The 18,269-nt window shown below is 43.0% G+C and overlaps 1 protein-coding gene across 2 annotated transcripts in view; it reads right to left on the reverse strand.

The window, feature by feature from the left end:
- Positions 1-1,635: 1,635 nt before the first annotated feature.
- The window catches only part of LOC131989432 (disks large homolog 4-like), a 28,164-nt gene continuing 11,530 nt past the window's right edge, over positions 1,636-18,269 (reverse strand). For both annotated transcript variants that reach the window (XM_059354645.1, XM_059354646.1), the window contains 16 exons: positions 15,251-15,301; positions 11,910-12,034; positions 11,573-11,742; positions 10,296-10,432; positions 10,058-10,208; positions 9,099-9,364; positions 8,390-8,492; positions 7,621-7,717; positions 7,368-7,544; positions 6,030-6,067; positions 5,896-5,943; positions 5,242-5,343; positions 4,993-5,165; positions 3,426-3,535; positions 3,107-3,198; positions 1,636-3,001 (listed from right to left, as the gene is read on the reverse strand). In XM_059354645.1, coding sequence (XP_059210628.1) covers positions 2,895-3,001; positions 3,107-3,198; positions 3,426-3,535; positions 4,993-5,165; positions 5,242-5,343; positions 5,896-5,943; positions 6,030-6,067; positions 7,368-7,544; positions 7,621-7,717; positions 8,390-8,492; positions 9,099-9,364; positions 10,058-10,208; positions 10,296-10,432; positions 11,573-11,742; positions 11,910-12,034; positions 15,251-15,301 — 1,947 coding nt within the window. In that variant the 3' untranslated portion in view covers positions 1,636-2,894. The remainder of the gene's footprint in view (positions 3,002-3,106; positions 3,199-3,425; positions 3,536-4,992; positions 5,166-5,241; positions 5,344-5,895; positions 5,944-6,029; positions 6,068-7,367; positions 7,545-7,620; positions 7,718-8,389; positions 8,493-9,098; positions 9,365-10,057; positions 10,209-10,295; positions 10,433-11,572; positions 11,743-11,909; positions 12,035-15,250; positions 15,302-18,269) is intronic.

The raw sequence follows: 18,269 nt of genomic DNA on the forward strand, positions 1-18,269 counted from the left end.
TGACCACTTGGTGGCAATCTTTAAATTGAAGTATTTTATATCTCTACATTGGTTGGTCAGATTAACACACAACTTGGTACAATTATTGTCAATACCCTCCTGAGGATTTTTTATTGATCCGCCCCTAGGTGGCGCTCTAGTGGCAGTCTAATTTCATATTTGGCACCGTGGCCACACTATAGCAATGACATTCATAGGGGTGGTATAGATTGGCCCCTGTAACGCACACACCCCGACGGCAGCATTCAGTACTGTTTGTTTATTTTTACACATTATTCCGCCTCATGTCATTCAGCCACACACATCCACTGATTTTATGGGCAATAGACAAGCTGCTGCGGGTCTCTCGGTCAAACGTTCTTCTTCTTTTAAAATAAACTTTGGCTCTAAACTATCTAGAACACTGTCTGCAGCTAGATCCAAAGAGAGTTTCAGGTCTGCTGCAGCCGTGTTGGATCTGTAAGAAAACTACAAGCTTCAGTCTGTCCAACAGTATGCGTCATCGTCTTGCCGTCCCTCCCCGTTCTGTGATTGGATCCCTAAAACAGGGCTAAGAAACGGCCATGGACACCAGAACCTTTCGCAGTTCAAAATGAAATCGAGCGCGCAAGGCAGTATGGGTATACCCAGGGTAATTTAATGTATGAAAAATGAATGATTTATTTCTTTATTTTTCGTACATTAAATCGCATTGATTTAATTTATGGAAGCTCAGCTTCTGTTCTCCTAAAAGTATGAACAGTATTTATTATATTTATTAATGTTACACACAATAAACATTCCAACACAAATCAAATGTAAATATATGAAATAGAGCAGTTTTATAAGGAATTTATTTCAATATTTGAATTTCATTTATAACTAATTATTTCATTATTTCATTTTACAACAAGCCAGTCGCCTCCCAGCAGCCTCCACAGTGTGTTTGTGTGTGTGTGTGTGTGTGTGTGTCACAGGTTAATAAATATTCAGATAGAAGTTAATAATAAAGTGTTTCAGTCAGTGCTCACAAAAAAGACGACCTCAGGTAACCCCGCCGTGTGTGTGTGTGTGTGTCTGTGTGTGATCAATAATTATGAGTATTTTAATAATTATAATAATTATTAGAATTATTCACATGAACCTGATTTGGATAAAAACCATCAGAAGCCGCCTGCAGTCCTTTTTACTGTCCAGGAGCAGGGCATCATGGGTACTGTAGTCCAGAATAACCCACCCACAGCCAGGTATCTGTAGCTGGGACTTATGGGTAACGTAGTCCTTCTGTGCTGTAGATCTCTGTTGGTGGAGCCGGGGACTGTGGGTAATGTAGTTTATAAAAAGGAAGTGTTGGGTTTCAGTTCCAGCTGTTTGTTGCTGCGCCGCCAAAACCGTCCACGGCAGCACAGGAGGACTGTGGGAGTTGTAGTCCAGATGAGGAGGACTGTTGGAGTTGTAGTCCAGATGAGGAGGACTGTGGGAGTAGTAGTCCAGGTGAGGAGGACTGTGGGAGTCATAGTCCAGATGAGGAGGGTTGGTCCAGATGTGGAGGGTTGGTAGAAGGGGGCTAGGGGGTTGTAGTCTATGTGGAGAGGGGTTGTGGGTTATGTAGTCCAACCAAGGGGGTTTAGGGGTGTTGTAGTCCAAGCCATGAGGGAATTGTAGTCCATACAGAGAAGGGTTCTGGACCGTGTAGTCCAAATGAGGAGACTTGTTAGTGTTAGTGTAATTCAACCAAAAAAGGATTGTGGGTGTTGTAGTCCAGACAGTGGTGAATTGAGGGTTTTGTAGTCCAAAACAGGAGGATTGATGGTTTTGTAGTGCAGATGAGGAGGTTTGGAGTGCTTTAGTCCAAAAAGAGAGGAGATTTGGGAAGATTGTGGGTCCTGTAGCCCATGAGAGGGGGATTAGGGGTCCTGTAGTCCATGAGGATTGTGGGCCCTGTAGTCCATAAGAATTGTGGGTACTGTAGTCCATGAGAGGGGGTTGTGAGAGTGGTAGTCCATGAGAGGAGGGTTGTGGGTCCTGTAGTCCATGAGAGGGGGATTATGGGTCCTGTAGTCCTTGAGAGGAAGGTTGTGGTTCCTGTAATCCATGAGGAAGGTTGTGGGAGTGGTAGTCCATGAGAGGAGAGTTGTGGGTCTTGTAGTCCATGAGAGGAGGGTTGTGGGTCCTGTAGTCCATGAGTAGAGGGTTGTGGGAGTGGTAGTCCATGAGAGGAGGGTTGTGGGTCCTGCCGTCCATTAGAAGAGGGTTGTGGGTCCTGTAGTCCATGAGAGGAGGGTTGTGGGTCCTGTAGTCCATGAGTGGAGGGTTGTGGGAGTGGTAGTCCATGAGAGGAGAGTTGTGGGTCCTGTAGTCCATTAGAAGAGGGTTGTGGGTCCTGTAGTCCATGAGAGGGGGGTTGTGGGAGTTGTAGTCCATAAGAGGGGGGTTGTGGGAGTGGTAGTCCATGAGAGGAGGGTTGTGGGTCCTGTAGTCCATGAGAGGAGGGTCCTGGATCCTGTAGTCCATGAGAGGGGGGTTGTGGGTCCTGTAGTCTGGTGTCTGGTACTTTAAGCCCTGAATAGACTGTGTGTTTGAGCCCCATCGTTTTATTTACAGTCACACAAGTCTTTATGTACACTACACACAAACGCACGCACACGCACACCCACACACACACCATTTTCACATCACATAAATAAATCAATAAATCAATTGATAAATAAATAAATAAATAAATAGGATAATATAAATATTTAATACCAACTGAACTCTACGGTCCTGATCCATTATTTACTGATAATACAGAATCAACCGCTCCTCCGTACAAACAAAGCAAAAACGGTAAAAACATCGTCTGCTCTCCGTGAGGTCACGCCGCAGCCGAGAGCGTTTCCATGGAGACAGCGCCCGTCGCCAGCAGTGGCCAATCAGAGTCTGTCGCGAGCAGGAACCCAGATGTACGGACCGCTCTGCTCCTCGATGACCGCCTTCACCAGGTGGTACACCTCCTCGAAGCTGTCGCCGTGCACGATGGCTGCACACACACACACACACACACACACACACACACACAGTTAACATTGACCTTTGACCTGTAATGTTTTTGTTATTTATTTTAACCTGCATGAAGAGTTTTTACCTGTGAAACACTCGAGGAAGTCTTGTTCCAGTTTGATGGCTCGGTCCAGAGCTTTCCTCGCCTGGTCCTCAGATAGACGCTTGTTCAGATCTCTGCGCACACACACACACACACACACACACACACGTGCATGCACACAAGCGCACACACACATACACAAGTACGCACATGCATGCGCACACACACGGACAAATACACACACTTCAGTTATTTGTATTGACAGTTTCAGTGATGCAGCAGTGAGAGCATCATCATGACCCCACTGATGACCTCACTGATGACCTCACTTATGACCTCACTTATGACCTCACTGACTCACAGGATGTTCTCCAGGGATCGTGGCCGGATAAAGATGGCGATGGGGTGAAGCTGAGCCGCCTGCAGCCTCCTGACGGCGTTGGCCGACACGTCCAGGATGCAGTGTTTCCCCTGGTCACACACACACACGCACACGCACACACACACACACACACACAAACAGAATATTATAATGGAGGAGAAAAACTGATAATAACAAAGGTATTTGGAAAAATTTACTGAAGCTTTATCTTGTTAAAAACAACATTAAATGTGGAATTTAATGAATTTCAGGCATTTTTTTCCATATAGTAATGAAACTGGGTATATAAATAAATTCAGTTTCTGGTGGCACGTATTTCAGCCCATACTAACTAATAGTAATTAGTTTACCTAAATGAGAAAAAGACGTTATGTTGCTTTATTTAATGTGTGAAATGCAGAAAAATGACAATTGACAAATTTTCAAATAACTTGTCATTAATACCTGCTGTATCAAATTTATTACACACATTTTCAACACAATTTTACTCTAAATTAAGTTATGACATATTAATTATTTTACACTACATCAGTCCATTAAATATTCCTTTCTTATCTTAACTTTTTAAAACTTAACAAAAAAATTCTTGAAAAATTACATTACTAGTTACTAATTGGATAAAGGCCCTCTGGTGCATTAACCCTTTGATGCACAACATATAAACACCTTCTAATGCCCAACATGGGTCAAAAATGACCCGCATTCATTTCCAATGTTATTTCATGCTGGGTGTGTGTTTGAATATCTTTTTTATTATTATTACAGTAGATCATTATATCCATTTTTCCTTTCACACTTAATAAAAATAGTTTTTCTATTTTTACATCAAATTTACACACACGGGTCAAAAATGACTATGTGCATTAGAAGCGTAATGATACAAAAAGTGATTCACTAAATTAATAATTTGATTATTCGTGTAACTATGTTTTTCTTATTTTTAAGGTTTAACTTGTGTTAGAACTTGTTGTTAGAACCACCAGATTACATTGGAAATCACATATTTTAACATTTGAGAGTTATTAGAGCCACCAAATAATAATTTCCATCGGAAAAACACCAATTTAACATAATGGGATAGTTAATATTTGTGTCTTCTTTGAGGTTTTAAATTGGTGACAACATATAAACACCTTCTACATGGGTCAAAAATGACCTTGTGCATTAGAAGCGTAGTGATAAAAAAAAAAAGGGGGTATTTATTCAAAAAGTAAGAAATGACAACCAAAAATTTGGATGTATGATGATCAAAAACAAGTTATTTGAGGAAAACCTGCAATACTGAATGGTGAAATTAATTTATTGCAAAGATATAGAATATAAAAACTTAGTCGGGTCACTTTAGACCCATGTTGTGCATCAAAGGGTTAATTACTGATCCCTGGTGGACTATCCAGGTACTGCATGTATCTGATTTCATACATCAGGTTTTTCAGGAAAGAAGATATCACCCTGATGATGTAGAGGTCTCAAAAACTCATGTATCAAATATGATAAATTGGGTTTTATAGGTTTAATACAATAAAAGTAAAGTGTCCTGTCTTACCTGCTCGGCCACCTGCCGGACGCTCTGTACCGACGTCCCATACAGGTGGTTGTTGTACTGCCCCGCCTCAATAAAGCGGTGGGACTGGATGTCCCGCTCCATTTGTTCCCGTGACGACACAAAGTGGTAGTCCCGCCCATCGGCCTCGTAGTCCCTGCGAGGACGAGTCGTGTCTGCAGAAAGAGAGAGAGAGAGTGATATCACTTCCTGTTTGCTGACATCACATTCTTTACCTTTAACAGCACTCACGGGGGACGCAGGAGCCGAACTTGTCGGGGAACTCGGACAGCAGGTCATCGTTGACTCGGTCTTTGGTTGGGCCCAGGATGATGACGGGACGAGCGTAGTCCACTAAAGACAGAGAGGAAACTTTATTTACACCTGGAGGACACGTTTATCTCCCAGAGGTCTCAAGACACATCTGAGGTTCACCCTGATCCTAAAGGTATTTGGTGAGGTTCTTAAGGTTTTGAAGCTCTTTGGTGAGGTTCTAAAGGTCTTTGGTGAGGTTCTACAGATTTAAAATGTCTGTTTTTGGTAAGGTTCTAAAGGTCTTTGGTGAGGTTCTTCAGGTTCTAAATGTATTTGATGAGGTTCTCAAGGTCTTGGGTGATATTCTTAAGGTTTTGGAGGTCTTTGGTGAGGTTCTAAAGGCTCTAAAGGTCTTTAGTGAGGGCTTTACAGGTTCTTTAGGTCTTTGATGAGGTTCTACAGGTTCTAAATGTCTTTGGTGAGGTTTTACAGGTTTTAAAGATCTCTGATGAAGTTCTTAATGTATTTGGTGAGGTTCTAAAAGTCTTTGGTGATATTCTTAAGGTTTTGAAGGTCTTTGGTGAGGTTCTAAAGGTTGTAAAGGTCTTTGGTGGGGTTCTACGGGTTCTAAAGGTTAGAGGTGACACTGACCTTCAATCTGAGTGATGAGCTCGTAGCTGTGAACGAAACCTTCTCGACCTGTGATCAGGAAACACGGTTTACAAAGAGAACAACAACAACAACAACAACAACAACAACAACAGCAAGTTCGTGTTTTAGTTTACCTTTACTCTTCATGCGGGACCATTCTTTCCTCTCCACTCTGAAACACACAGTTTGTTTACATCAGGACCAGCTGACAGTGTCAACCTTCAGAGTGTTTTCGTAAAAGATCACCAAAAACTCAGCGTTTATCGTGGAACTTTCCGACGGTCCTTGAACATATCATCAGTAACGAATGCTTCTGTTATAAAAAGTGACCAAAATGAAGATTTAACCCTTCAGAGTTTGGGGCTATTTTGTCGTTTTTTTTACAAAAAAACACAAGAACACATAAAAAAAAACACACACACACAAAAACACATGAAAACACAAAGAAAAAACACAAGGAAACACAAAGAAATTACAAAAAACACAAAAAAAAGTAAAGACAAAAGATTGCATTAAAGATGCTAAATGCACACTGCAAAATTAGAAAAATCTCTGTAACTACAAAATCATGTTACTTCACTTTGTCAAGGTGTTTTTTTAACCTTTGCTGAAAAGGGGTTGATGCATTAAATTGGACATGGAAACTTCTGGAAAAGCCAAAACTTTAGAGAAAAGCTGACAGCAGGGCTTGATGCTACTTCGTTTTTACGTTGTGACGTCATGAAGAAGTCGTGCTCCGACACCTTCGTGGACTCCAGTTTCTGTCAGAATCTCTTTATTCTACATCAGTCATTTACAACATTTGTGACACTCGTGTGCACTTGGGAAAGTATTTATATATACATTTCATTTTATTACATCAAAAAATTATTCATCAGAGAAATTTAACTTTTTTCAGATTTCTGTCATTCTAACGGTGTTATTCTGCACAAAGTTATGTTGAGTAGTTCTGGTTGTGCTGATTCCGCACAGCTGCAGGACTTATAGATCTTTATGGATTTATACAGATTCATATGGATTTTGAAGAAACAACTTTGTTTTGTTACTTTTTCTGGCGGAAACTTTCGTAAGCGATGATCTACGGTGGCCCTGAAGTGCAAATCACGATGGCAAATCTTTGTTGTTGTAAAGTAAGTAATTTGTCATGGTGTTTTCTGTTTTGTTGTTGTGTTTTTGTTTTGCTGTTGTGTTTCTTGATTTGTTGTTGTTTTTTCTGTTTTGTTGTTGTGTTTTTTGATTTGTTGTTGTGTGTTCTGATTTGCCGTTGTGATTTGCACTTCAGGGCCACCGTAATGATCTGTCAAGAACCGTCGGAAAGCTCAAATTGACATTAATGTCCGATTTTGCGGTTTGTATTTACGATTAAAAAAAATGGTCTTTTATATATTGCTTGTTGCGTGTTCGGAGGGTTAATGTATATCTAAATATATCTAAATAATAATATAAACATAAAAATAATAATAAACATGGACCTGTGTTTGGAGGGGATATACCCCAGCTCCTCCAGCTCCCCCTGCTGGTTCACCCGTCTGGCCTGCCACCACTCGTCATCGGCGCTGTCCAACACGTGCAGCACCTCCCCAAAGTTAAAGTCCAGAGCCTGAGACAGGACGCCACAGTCCCACTGCTTATCGTAGTCGAACAGCGCCCTAAAACACACGAAAACACACGGTAACCTGCTTGTCTCTGAGGGAGCGGCCTGCCCAGGTGAGCCACGCAGCTTACCTGAGGTAGAAGCTGCGGTTGGCTCTCAGACTTCCTGATGAGCTGTTCATCATCTGCTCCCTCAGGTCGTGGATCTTTGCCTCGAAACGGCTATACTCTGCAGAAACAACACATCAGAGACGACTCGTTTCAGAAAACAACACATCAAAGACGACTCCTTTCAGAAAACAACACATTAAAGAAGACTTGTTTAAGAAAACAACACATCACAGATGACTCGTTTCAGAAAACAACATTTTAAAGATGACTCGTTTCAGAAAACAACACATCAGAGACCACTCATTTCAGAAAACAACATATCTCAGACAACTCGTTTAAAAAAACAACCCATCAGAGACGACTTGTTTCATGAAAACAACAAATCAGGGACGACTCATTCTGAAAACAACACATCTATGACGACTCGTTTCAGAAAAAAAACAGTATTAGTAGTAGTATTTACAGTACTGCAGTATTAGTAGTAATATTTGCAGTTCTGCAGTATTAGTAGTAGTATTTACAGTACTGCAGTATAAGTAGTAATATTTGCAGTACTGCAGTATTAGCAGTAATATTTACAGTACTGCAGTATTAGTAGTGTTATTTGCAGTACTGGAATATTAGTAGTAATACTTACAGTACTGCAGTATTAGTAGTAATATTTGCAGTACTGCAGTAATAGTAGTAATATTTTCAGTGCCGCAGTATTAGTAGTGTTATTTGCGGTACTGCAGTATTAGTAGTACTGCATTGGTAGTATCTGCAGCAGTAGTACTATGTCAGTACTCACCCTCAGGTCTGTACTGAGCCACGATGGTGACTGTCTGTCCGGCGTTCTTCAGAGCTGCTGCTGCTTGTTCATGAGTCGCATACCTGAGATCCACTCCGTTCACCTGCACACAGCAGCACAATAGTAATATTATTTGTATATATGTATACATATATATATATATATATATATATATATATATATACATATAAATATGCAGACTTTATAATAATAATAATAATAATAATGTCCATGACTTTATTATATAATGGCTTTATGGCTTTATAATTACAATAATTATTATAATTATTATTATAATCATGTTTATTACTTTATTATATTATTAATAGCAATAATAATAATAACGTTCATGACTTTATTATATAATTACTTTATGGCTTTATAATGATAATAATTATTTTTATTATTAATAATATTATAATCATGTTTATTAATTTATATTATTATTATTATTATTATTATTATTATTAATAATAATAATAATAATAATAATAATAATAATGTTAACATGGAGTTCTAGAGAAGTTTTTACTCTCTCATTCAGGATCTGAGAGTCCGGTCTACCAGAGGACCAGGGGCCTCATGTATCAAAGAGTGCGTAGTTTGCGTACATACTTTTCTAGATTTGGGAGTACACTTTCAGTATGAAAGCTATGCACTCTTTGATACATGAGGCCCCTGGTCCCTGAGGACCTGGTCCTGTACTCACACTGAGGATCTGGTCCCCCTTCCTCAGCTCCCCGCTGAGGTCTGCTGGTCCTCCTGCAAGGATGAAGGAGATGAAGATGCCCTCTCCGTCCTCTCCTCCCACAATGTTGAAGCCGAGTCCAGTGGAGCCGCGCTGGACCCCAACCCGCCGCGGCTCCCGGGAGTAGTCGTCCTCTCCCATCATGCCGCGGATCGGAGAGTAGCGCCGTGGGGACGGGGGAGGGAGGGCTTGTGGGTAATCACACATGTAGTCCGGCTCCATGTAGGCTGCAGAGACAAGGGGGACAATCTGAGGCCTGAGACCACCTCCAGCTAGCCATGAGCTAACAGGCTTTATTCTCTCTTTATTCTGTATTTATCCCTCTCAGAGTTTGATTTCTTTCTGCATTTAACATAGAGAGAAACTGTAGAAACAGATATTATCGTCAGAGTTTGAACTTTCCGACGGATCATCAGAGGAGAGGTGAGAGAACAGGAGAGGCTGTTTACACAGAGCAGAGAGGAGAGGACAGGAGAGACTGTTTACACAGAGCAGAGAGGACAGGAGAGGCTGTTTACACAGAGCAGAGGGGAGAGGACTGTTTATACAGAGCAGAGAGGAGAGGACAGGAGAGGGTCTGATCACAAGGTAATTTTTACAGTTTCTTTCGAGGATGAACTGAAGTTTTTTTGTATATATTTTTTTAAAGATCATGCCCGGAGGGTTAAAGAGAGAAGAAAACTGTTGGAACATGTTCTGATAGAGAACAGAAGCTTTGATGTGATTGGACGACCTGAAAACCCTTCGTGTTTTGATGGATCATGAAGGGTTTTCAGTTCTGGAACTTGATTCTTAGAACCAGGACCAGCAGAACCAGTGGAACCAGACCCAGCAGAACCAGTGGAACCAGGACCAGCAGAACCAATGGAACCAGCAGAACCAGTGGACTCGGTTGAACCTGTGTACTGGGGGGTACGTACAGCTGGTGAGGTCGGGGGGGCTGTAGCGGTCAGACGGGTGGATATACTGTGAGGTGGGCGTGGCCACCTTCAGATAAACCACCTCCCCCGTGTTCTTCAGGGCCACGACGGCGTCCTCGTGCAGGATGTCCTCCAGAGACTCGTGGTTCACCTGCCGGGGTCAGAGGTCAGGTCAGACCCTGAGGACCAACAGCCAATGAGCACTTTTACATCTATGTGAAAGGGCGGGGCTACGTACCGCCAGTATTTTGTCCCCGATCTGCAGCCGTCCATCGCGGTGCGCCGCGCCGCCCTCGATGATCTTCGTCACGTAGATGCTGTTGTCTCCGGGGACATGCTGGTTCCCCACGCCGCCTGCTATACTGAAGCCCAGGCCTGGACCAGAGACAGACAGGAACAGACAGGAACAGACAGACGGGGACAGACAGGGACAGGGACAGACAGAAGGGGAGGGAAAGATCAGGACAAGTTGAAGAGTAAAAGTAACTGTGAGTAAACCAACAGTGTCCTCGTGTCCCCGTGATGAAAAATGTTCTTTGATTTTTCAAGCACATTCAACACCATCCAACTCAACATACTCAAAAACAAGATCACAGAGATGGGAGTGGATCTTTCCTTCATCTCCTGGATCACAGATTACCTTACAGGAAGACCACAGTATGTCAGGTTGAGGAACTGTGTTTGTGGGACATTAATGAGCAGCACAGGGGCTCCACAAGGGACTGTTCTGGCTCCGTTCCTGTTCACACTGTAAACAGGGGACTTCAAATACAACTCTGAGTCCTGCCACATCCAGAAATACTCCGACGACACTGCTATTGTGGCGTGTATCAGGAATGGACAGGAATCTGAATATAGGGATCTGATAAAAGCCTTCAGTGACTGGAGTCACAAGAACTATCTCCTGCTGAACACCTCAAAGACTAAGGAAATGATCATAGATTTCCACAGGTTGAAGCCCCCTCTTCAGCCAGTGAATACCTGTGGGGTGGACATGGAGGTGGTGCCAAGTTCTAAGTATCTAGGTGTATACCTGGATAATAAGTTGGACAGGTCCCTAAACACTGACATTCTCTACAAAAAGGGGCAGAGCCGCCTCTTTTTCTTAAGGAAGCTCAGACCTCTTGACATCTGTAGTAAGATGCTGCAGATGTTTTATCAGTCTGTGGTGGTAGTGTGTTGTTTTATGCTGCAGTCTGCTGGGGAGGCAGCATCAGACACAGAGATGAAGGCGGTTGGACAGACTGGTCTAAAGAGCTGGTTCTGTGGTTGGAGCCAGGTTGGACACACTGGAGGAGGTGGTGGAGAGATGATACACAAAACCTTTTTGGACCAAAAAAACAGCAGTGGACGGCTTCTCTCTCTCTGTTGCAGGACGGAGAGATACAAAAGATCCTACGCTCCTCCAGCCATCAGACTGTCTCATTCTAACAGAGCTAACAGACTCACCGGATTTACCCTCAGGGATAAATAAAGTAATTTTGATTGACTTTGATTTGATTGTGTCCTCCCTACCTTTGGGTCCTTTCATCAGTTTGATCTGCGTGATGCGTTCGCTGGGTGGGCGTCGCCGCAGGACGTACAGCCTGACCACAGGCCCTGCCTCCTTCAGCGCCTCCACAGCGATAGAGTGAGTGACCTCACGGACGTCTACGTCATTCACAAACACAATGCTGTCGTTCACCCTGGAGATGGAGATGGGGGACAGAGAGACAGAGGGACGGACACGTCAAATTTCCTGGTGCTGCCAAAGCTGCAGAACTTCATGTTAACGCTACAGATCCTGGTGTCATACAAAACTATGAGATCTGAGGAACCAACAAGGTGTGTGTGTGTGTGTGTGTGTGTGTACCGGAGGCGTCCGTCCATAGCGGCTGCTCCTCCGGGGATGATCTTGGTAATGAAGATGGACGGGTCGTCTCCGATGTGAGGATTATCAGTTCCTCCTGCGATGCTGAAGCCCAGACCAGAGTTCCCCTACACACACACACACACACACACACATTGACCAAAAAAGAGGCAAAGAACCATATTTGGTAACTTGAGCGGACTTTTTTTCTTTTTTTTAACTTGAGTGGACATCTATTACAGGTCTCTTTGCTCTCCGTGAGCTCATAGAACCACATGGATTTCTCCATCACAGATAGTGACACTGTGGCATCTGACCAATCAGTAAATCACACAAGATTCAAGCTTTCCTTTATTGTCATTGTATTTAAAAAAAAAAAAGTATACAACTAAATTTACGTGTGCTTCTCATATATAAGGTGCTTTAAAAAATATATTCAGATATTACGCATATTTAATAAGTAGTCTAAAAAGATAATAAATAGTTTAAAGGTAAAAGATAAAGTGGTGATGGATGCAAATGATGTGTTATTGTCTATTTAGGGTTGCTGTGGGAAAGAGACTATAATAAATATAATAATAGTAATGACTCAATTGACCTCGATTTGCAATATAAAAATGAAACATTTTGCAAAAAGTCTTGTAATATCCTCCAATAACACTTCAGGCTTGAGATTTTCAATTTCCAGGAGTGCCCTATGAAGGGTTAATGATCGTGTGAACAGAACTTTGAACTACGACGAGTTTGGAAGTTTTATTTTGTTTCTTTAATGAAGTGTGTATTGAAACAAAATGAGAGTTTTTATGAATGGACTCTGGTGTGTTGGCTCTGGGGACGTGGAACGTCGAGCCCGGGCGTGTGCGGGAGGTGGAGCTTTACCGGCTAGATATAGTCGGGCTCACCACCACACATCGCCTGGGCTCTGGAACCAAACTGGAGTTCTCACCGAGGAATGAGAGGGTCGCCTCCTTGCGGCTGCAAGTCGTGAGGAGAGGGTCTCTGACTGTTGTCTGTGCTTACGCACCGAACAGCAGTTCGGAGTGCCCGGCCTTTGTGGAGTCTCTATAGATCTTCTGGGAGACTTCAACGCTCACGTGGGCAACGATGATGGTACCTGGAGAGTGTGATTTAGAGGAATGACCTACCCGATCTTAGCCAGAGCGGGTTTTGTTATTGGACTTCTGTGCTAGTCACCGTTTGACCATAACGAACACCATGTTTGAACATAGAGTTGTTCATAAGTGTACCTGGTACCAGAGCACTCTAGGCCAAAGATCGATGATCAATTTTATTATCGTATCGTCAGATCTGTAGGGGAGTTGGATCAGGTGGTGGCGGAGGATGCTGGACAGACCTGGCAAACCCAAATGTGTAGTGAGGGTGAACTGGGAATGTCTAGTGTAGGCCCCTGTCTGCAGGATCTTTAACTCACACCTCTGGAAGAACTTCTCCAGCACCATGTGAGGTTGGGGACATGGAGTCCGAATGGGCCATGTTCAAAGCCTCAATTGCTGACGTGGCTAGTAAGATCTGTGGTCTGAAGGTCGTCAGTGCCTGTCGTGGCGGCAACCCAAGAACCCATCAAGCTGAAGAAGGAGGCCTTTCGGTCTTGGCTGGCTGAGGGGTCTCTGGAAGCAGCAGACAGGTACCGTTCGGCCAGAAGGGCCACAGCTGCAGCGGTCACTTAAGCAAAAACTCAGGTATGGGAGGAATTCAGAGGCCATGGAGGAGGACTTTCGGTCTGCCTCAAAGGGGTTCTGGAAAACTGTCAGGCAACTCAGGAAGGGAAAAGCAGGACTTTGGTCCAAGCTGTGTTCAGCTGGGGAGGAGACCTGCTGACCCAACCTGGGGATGTCCTCAGACAGCTTTATCAATGTGGACTCAGTCATGTCAGTCGGATTCTTCTGCAGCTGCTTTGTGTCGCATTTGTTATAAAGGTTTTAGTTTGAACGCAAGTTTAAAGTAAATAAATAAATAACATTTATGTTGTTAATTTAAAATAGTTTAAAGAAAATGTTCAAAAATGCTATTTACATTATTTACAGGAAATATGCCCTGCTGTTAATTTAATACTAATATGGATGCAGGACAGTAAAATGTTTCTTTTCTACATCATCCTTCTTTTTCTTTCTTTTTTAACTGTTATCATTTAGTCTTGGAGAGTTTTAGTTCCGTTTTGTTTATTCTTTCAGAATATTTGGATGTTGAATCTATTTTTGTCTCTGATGATGAACAGCTGCAGGTCAAAGTTCATCAGTTTGATGTCTGAAATGTTCCCAAAATAACCAGCGAGAATTAAAAATAACCTGCTGAGTTTATTTCTGTCAGCCGGGAGAGTTTATCTCTGCTGTTCCATGGTGTCACAGCAGAGGGAGGCTGTTCCTTAACGTTGTCACACTGACTCACTGCGTCCAGATGTTCTGCTGCTGTAACTGGCTCACCAACAGTTCAATGCAGGTGGTTACCATGACGACAGGCCAGTGACTCATCACAACGTGTGTGTGTCTGTGTCTGTGTGTGTCTGCTCTCCTTCTGAGCCGTCCATCTGTATTATTGTGAACTCCATTTCCCATTTATGTTTGTGTGCAGTCATGTTTCATTTAGTTTTGTGTATTTGTTGTGTTGTTGTGTATTTGTTGTGTATTGTGTAGTTGTGAGTCCTACCCTCTTCAGAGGAATGTTATGTGTTTGTTGTGTTGTGTTGTGTTGTTGTGTATATGTTGTATAGTTGTGAGTCCTACCCTCTCCAGAGTGTTGTGTGTGTTATTGTGTTGTGTGTCTGTAGTTGTGTGTCCTCACCCTCTCCAGAGTGGTGTTGTGTGTTTTTGTGTGTTATTGTGTTGTTTTGTTGTGAGTCCTACCCTCTTCTGAGTGATGTTGAGTTGTTGTGTATTTGTATCGTGTAGTTGTGTGTCCTACCCTCTCCTCAGTGTTGTTGTGTATTTGTATCGTGTAGTTGTGTGTACTACCTTCTCCACAGTGTTGTTATGTTGTTGTATATTTGCTGTGTGCCCTAACCTCTCCAGAGTGTTTTTTGTGTATTTGTATTGTGTAGTTGTGTGTCCTACTCTCTCCAGAGTGTTGTTGTGTTGTTGTGTATTTGTATTGTGTAGTTGTGTGTCCTACCCTCTCCAGAGTGTTGTGTTGTTGTGTATCTGCATTGTGTAGTTGTGAGTCCTACCCTCTCCAGAGTGTTGTTGTGTATTTGTATTGTGTAGTTGTGTGTCCTACCCTCTCCAGAGTGTTGTGTTGTTGTGTATCTGCATTGTGTAGTTGTGAGCCCTACCCTCTCCAGAGTGTTCTTGTGTTGTTGTGTATTTGTATTGTGTAGTTGTGAGTCCTACCCTCTCCAGAGTGATCTCCTCGTACTCCAGCTCTCCCTCTGATCCGTTCATCTGAAACAGAAACATGTTTTAATCTGGTGACTGCTCGTCTCCACAGCAACTCCATGGTAACAGCTGCTGGGACCTCAGGGGGCCAGTTCCCACGGCAACTGTTACTGTCGCTATAGCAACCATCCATCTCTCTCTCATTACATCACTTCCTGTTCAGTGAGACAGCTTCAAACCCTCCAGACAATAAACAGAATTGGTGGTTTTGGCTCTGAGGGACCAGGACCTGCTGGCACCGGTTGCAGCCAGCAGGTCCTGGGTCTTAGCTGCTGGGAGAATTTAGTGATTTAAAACTGTCCAGAACAAACAAAAATTCCAACCAACAAACTGACAGCTGGGGGCAGAGAGACAGCAGCAGCTCCTGTGTGCTCAGATGGTTAATCAGTGTTTTTATCAATGGAGTCTGGTGCTTCTGAAGAGATCACGGCTTCAGAGAGATGTTATAAATATAGTGAACACCTCAGCTGCTGTGGATTCTTTAAATATAGGAGTCTTAAATGTTTTGCCACAGAGTGAGTACTATCTGAATATGCTGGCTATCAGTAGCAGCTCCTGATACCGAAGTCCTGGTTCCTGCTGCTGGTCTGAGCAAAGGTTTTAATGTAATTTTGTTATTTTTTCAGATTTATCAGAGGTTAATTATCCATCTATCCATCCATCCATCCATCCATCCATCTGAAGCCCATCAGGGCGCTACAGGGAGTGAGTTAGCACGTTAGCGCCCTGGGGTCAGTGTTGGTGGTTGGAGGCTGAAGAGGTGTTCGTCCACTGGGGGAGGCTGAATGAGACATGGCGTCTGTCAGGACTTTAGACGTCTTCCAACGGGCACCACGGGACTCTCTCTGTCCTCACAGCCTCCAGTCCTCCTCAGGTTGATAAACTGATCATCAGGCGTCTGAAGCTAATGGTGGTGACATGAGGTCATGTGACCGCGGTGTCGTTCTCTACAGCAGAACGTTAGCTTCTTACTGACGCTGCATTAACCCTTCACACACCCAAACTAAACCAGAGTCTTTTTTACCACATTCTACACACAGACAAAACACCTGACTACCTGTCTGTTTTTCTACATGTCTGACTGACTGTCTCATGTCTGTCTCTCTCTCTCTCTCTCTGCCTGTCTGTCTCTGTCCCTGCAGGCAGCAGCTGTCCTCAGCATCTCCTCTTTGTGTCTCTGGAGAATCTGAAGCTTCAATAGAGTTACATAACAAAGAGAGGGCGAGAGAGGCAGACTGACAGCAGGAGAGAGAGAGAGAGTGACTGTTACAGTTCACTGTGAATTAATTAAAGCTCTCTCTCCCATGACAGCTCTGTCTCTCTCCCTCTCTCTCTCTTTCTCCCTCTCTCTCTCTCTCTCTCCCTATGTCTCTCGACCAGAGGTTGAGCTGTTAAAAAGGTCACTAAAACGATCCATGTTTTTTCTAATTTCCTCCGTCAGAAAACCTTCCTGTTTCTGTCCTTCCTGCTGTCCACCAGAGGGCAGTGAGACTCTAAAGATCGTGTGAGGAGGTGGGGAAGGTGGGCCAGATTGGCACATGTGGAGAGATGTCACTTGACTAACATTTCCCTAAAAAGACGTTCTTTCAAACGTTCCTTTTGGTTGAGACATTTTCCAAACTATTGGACTTTGGATCTAACAAGACATTTATGAACTCTTGGACTTTGGATCCACTGAGACATTTTTCAAAGTATTGGACTTTGGATCTAACGAGACATTTTCAAAATTATTGGACCTTGGTTCTACGAGACATTTTCCAAACTATTGGACTTTGGATCTAATGAGACATTTTCCAAACTATTGGACTTTGGATCTAACGAGACAATTTCAAAACTATTGGACTTTGGATCCACTGAGACATTTTCCAAACTATTGGACTTTGGATCTAACAAGACATTTTCCGAACTATTGGACTTTGGATCTAACGAGACATTTACGAACTCTTGGACTTTGGATCCACTGTGACATTTTCCAAACTATTGGACTTTGTGTCTAACGAGACATTTTCCAAACTATTGGACTTTGGATCAAACAAGACATTTTCCAGGCTATTGGACTTTGGATCTAATGAGACATTTACGAACTCTTGGACTTTGGATCTAAGAAAACATTCTCTCTCTCTCTCTCTCTCTCTCTCTCTCTCTCTCTCTCTCTCTCTCTGTGTGTGTGTGTTGTTTTTATTTCACCACTGGGATTCACTCTGCCTCAGAGAAGAGACCGAGGGCAGCTGTGAAGATGGAGTCGGAGCGGGAGCCGGAGTCGGAGTCGGAGTCGGAGTCGGGCCCCTCCAGAAAAAAACTTTCAAACAAGAAAAGGCTGTTTCAAGATAAGTGGACAAACGTTTACTTTGTCATACCTCACGGGTTGGACAAAGTCATGTGCCTGATCTGCAAGCAGGTTTATGAAATGCTCAAGGACTTCAACATAAAACACCATTATGATACCAGTCATAAAACCTACAACAAATCCACCAGCAAGCAGCGCACAAGTAAGCTTGAACAACTTAAAGAGGCTACACTGCACAGCAGTCAGTTTTCACAAATCTGGTCAAATCGGGTGATTTTTATCAATTAAAATGTGTTTATTGCACTTTACTAGATTGAGACCAATACATGTAAACTGTAGAGATGCAACCTGGTCATTAAAATGATTACAAATGGGATTTTTTTTCTGGTTTTTTTTCCTTCAGCGGCCCTAAGTCCAGTGTTGGGTTCCTAAATTGGCCCTCAACTATCAAAACATTGAGAACCCCTGGTCTAAATGAAGTCAAAGATTACAGTTTAGCTGCTGGAAGCTAACCATCCTGTAGCTAACTAAACGGCAACAATCTGACTTTCAGCGAGCTAAAAGGTCCAACAGCCCGATTTCAGAAACCAACAGTGTCTGAAGATTGTCCCACTGGACTAAAGGTCCATAGGTCTGTTAGTCCGTTAGTCTATTAGTCCGTTAGTCTGTTTGTGTGTTAGTCCGTTT

The sequence above is a fragment of the Centropristis striata genome, chromosome 17 (genome assembly GCF_030273125.1).
Source record: "Centropristis striata isolate RG_2023a ecotype Rhode Island chromosome 17, C.striata_1.0, whole genome shotgun sequence".
Classification (NCBI taxonomy): domain Eukaryota; kingdom Metazoa; phylum Chordata; class Actinopteri; order Perciformes; family Serranidae; genus Centropristis; species Centropristis striata.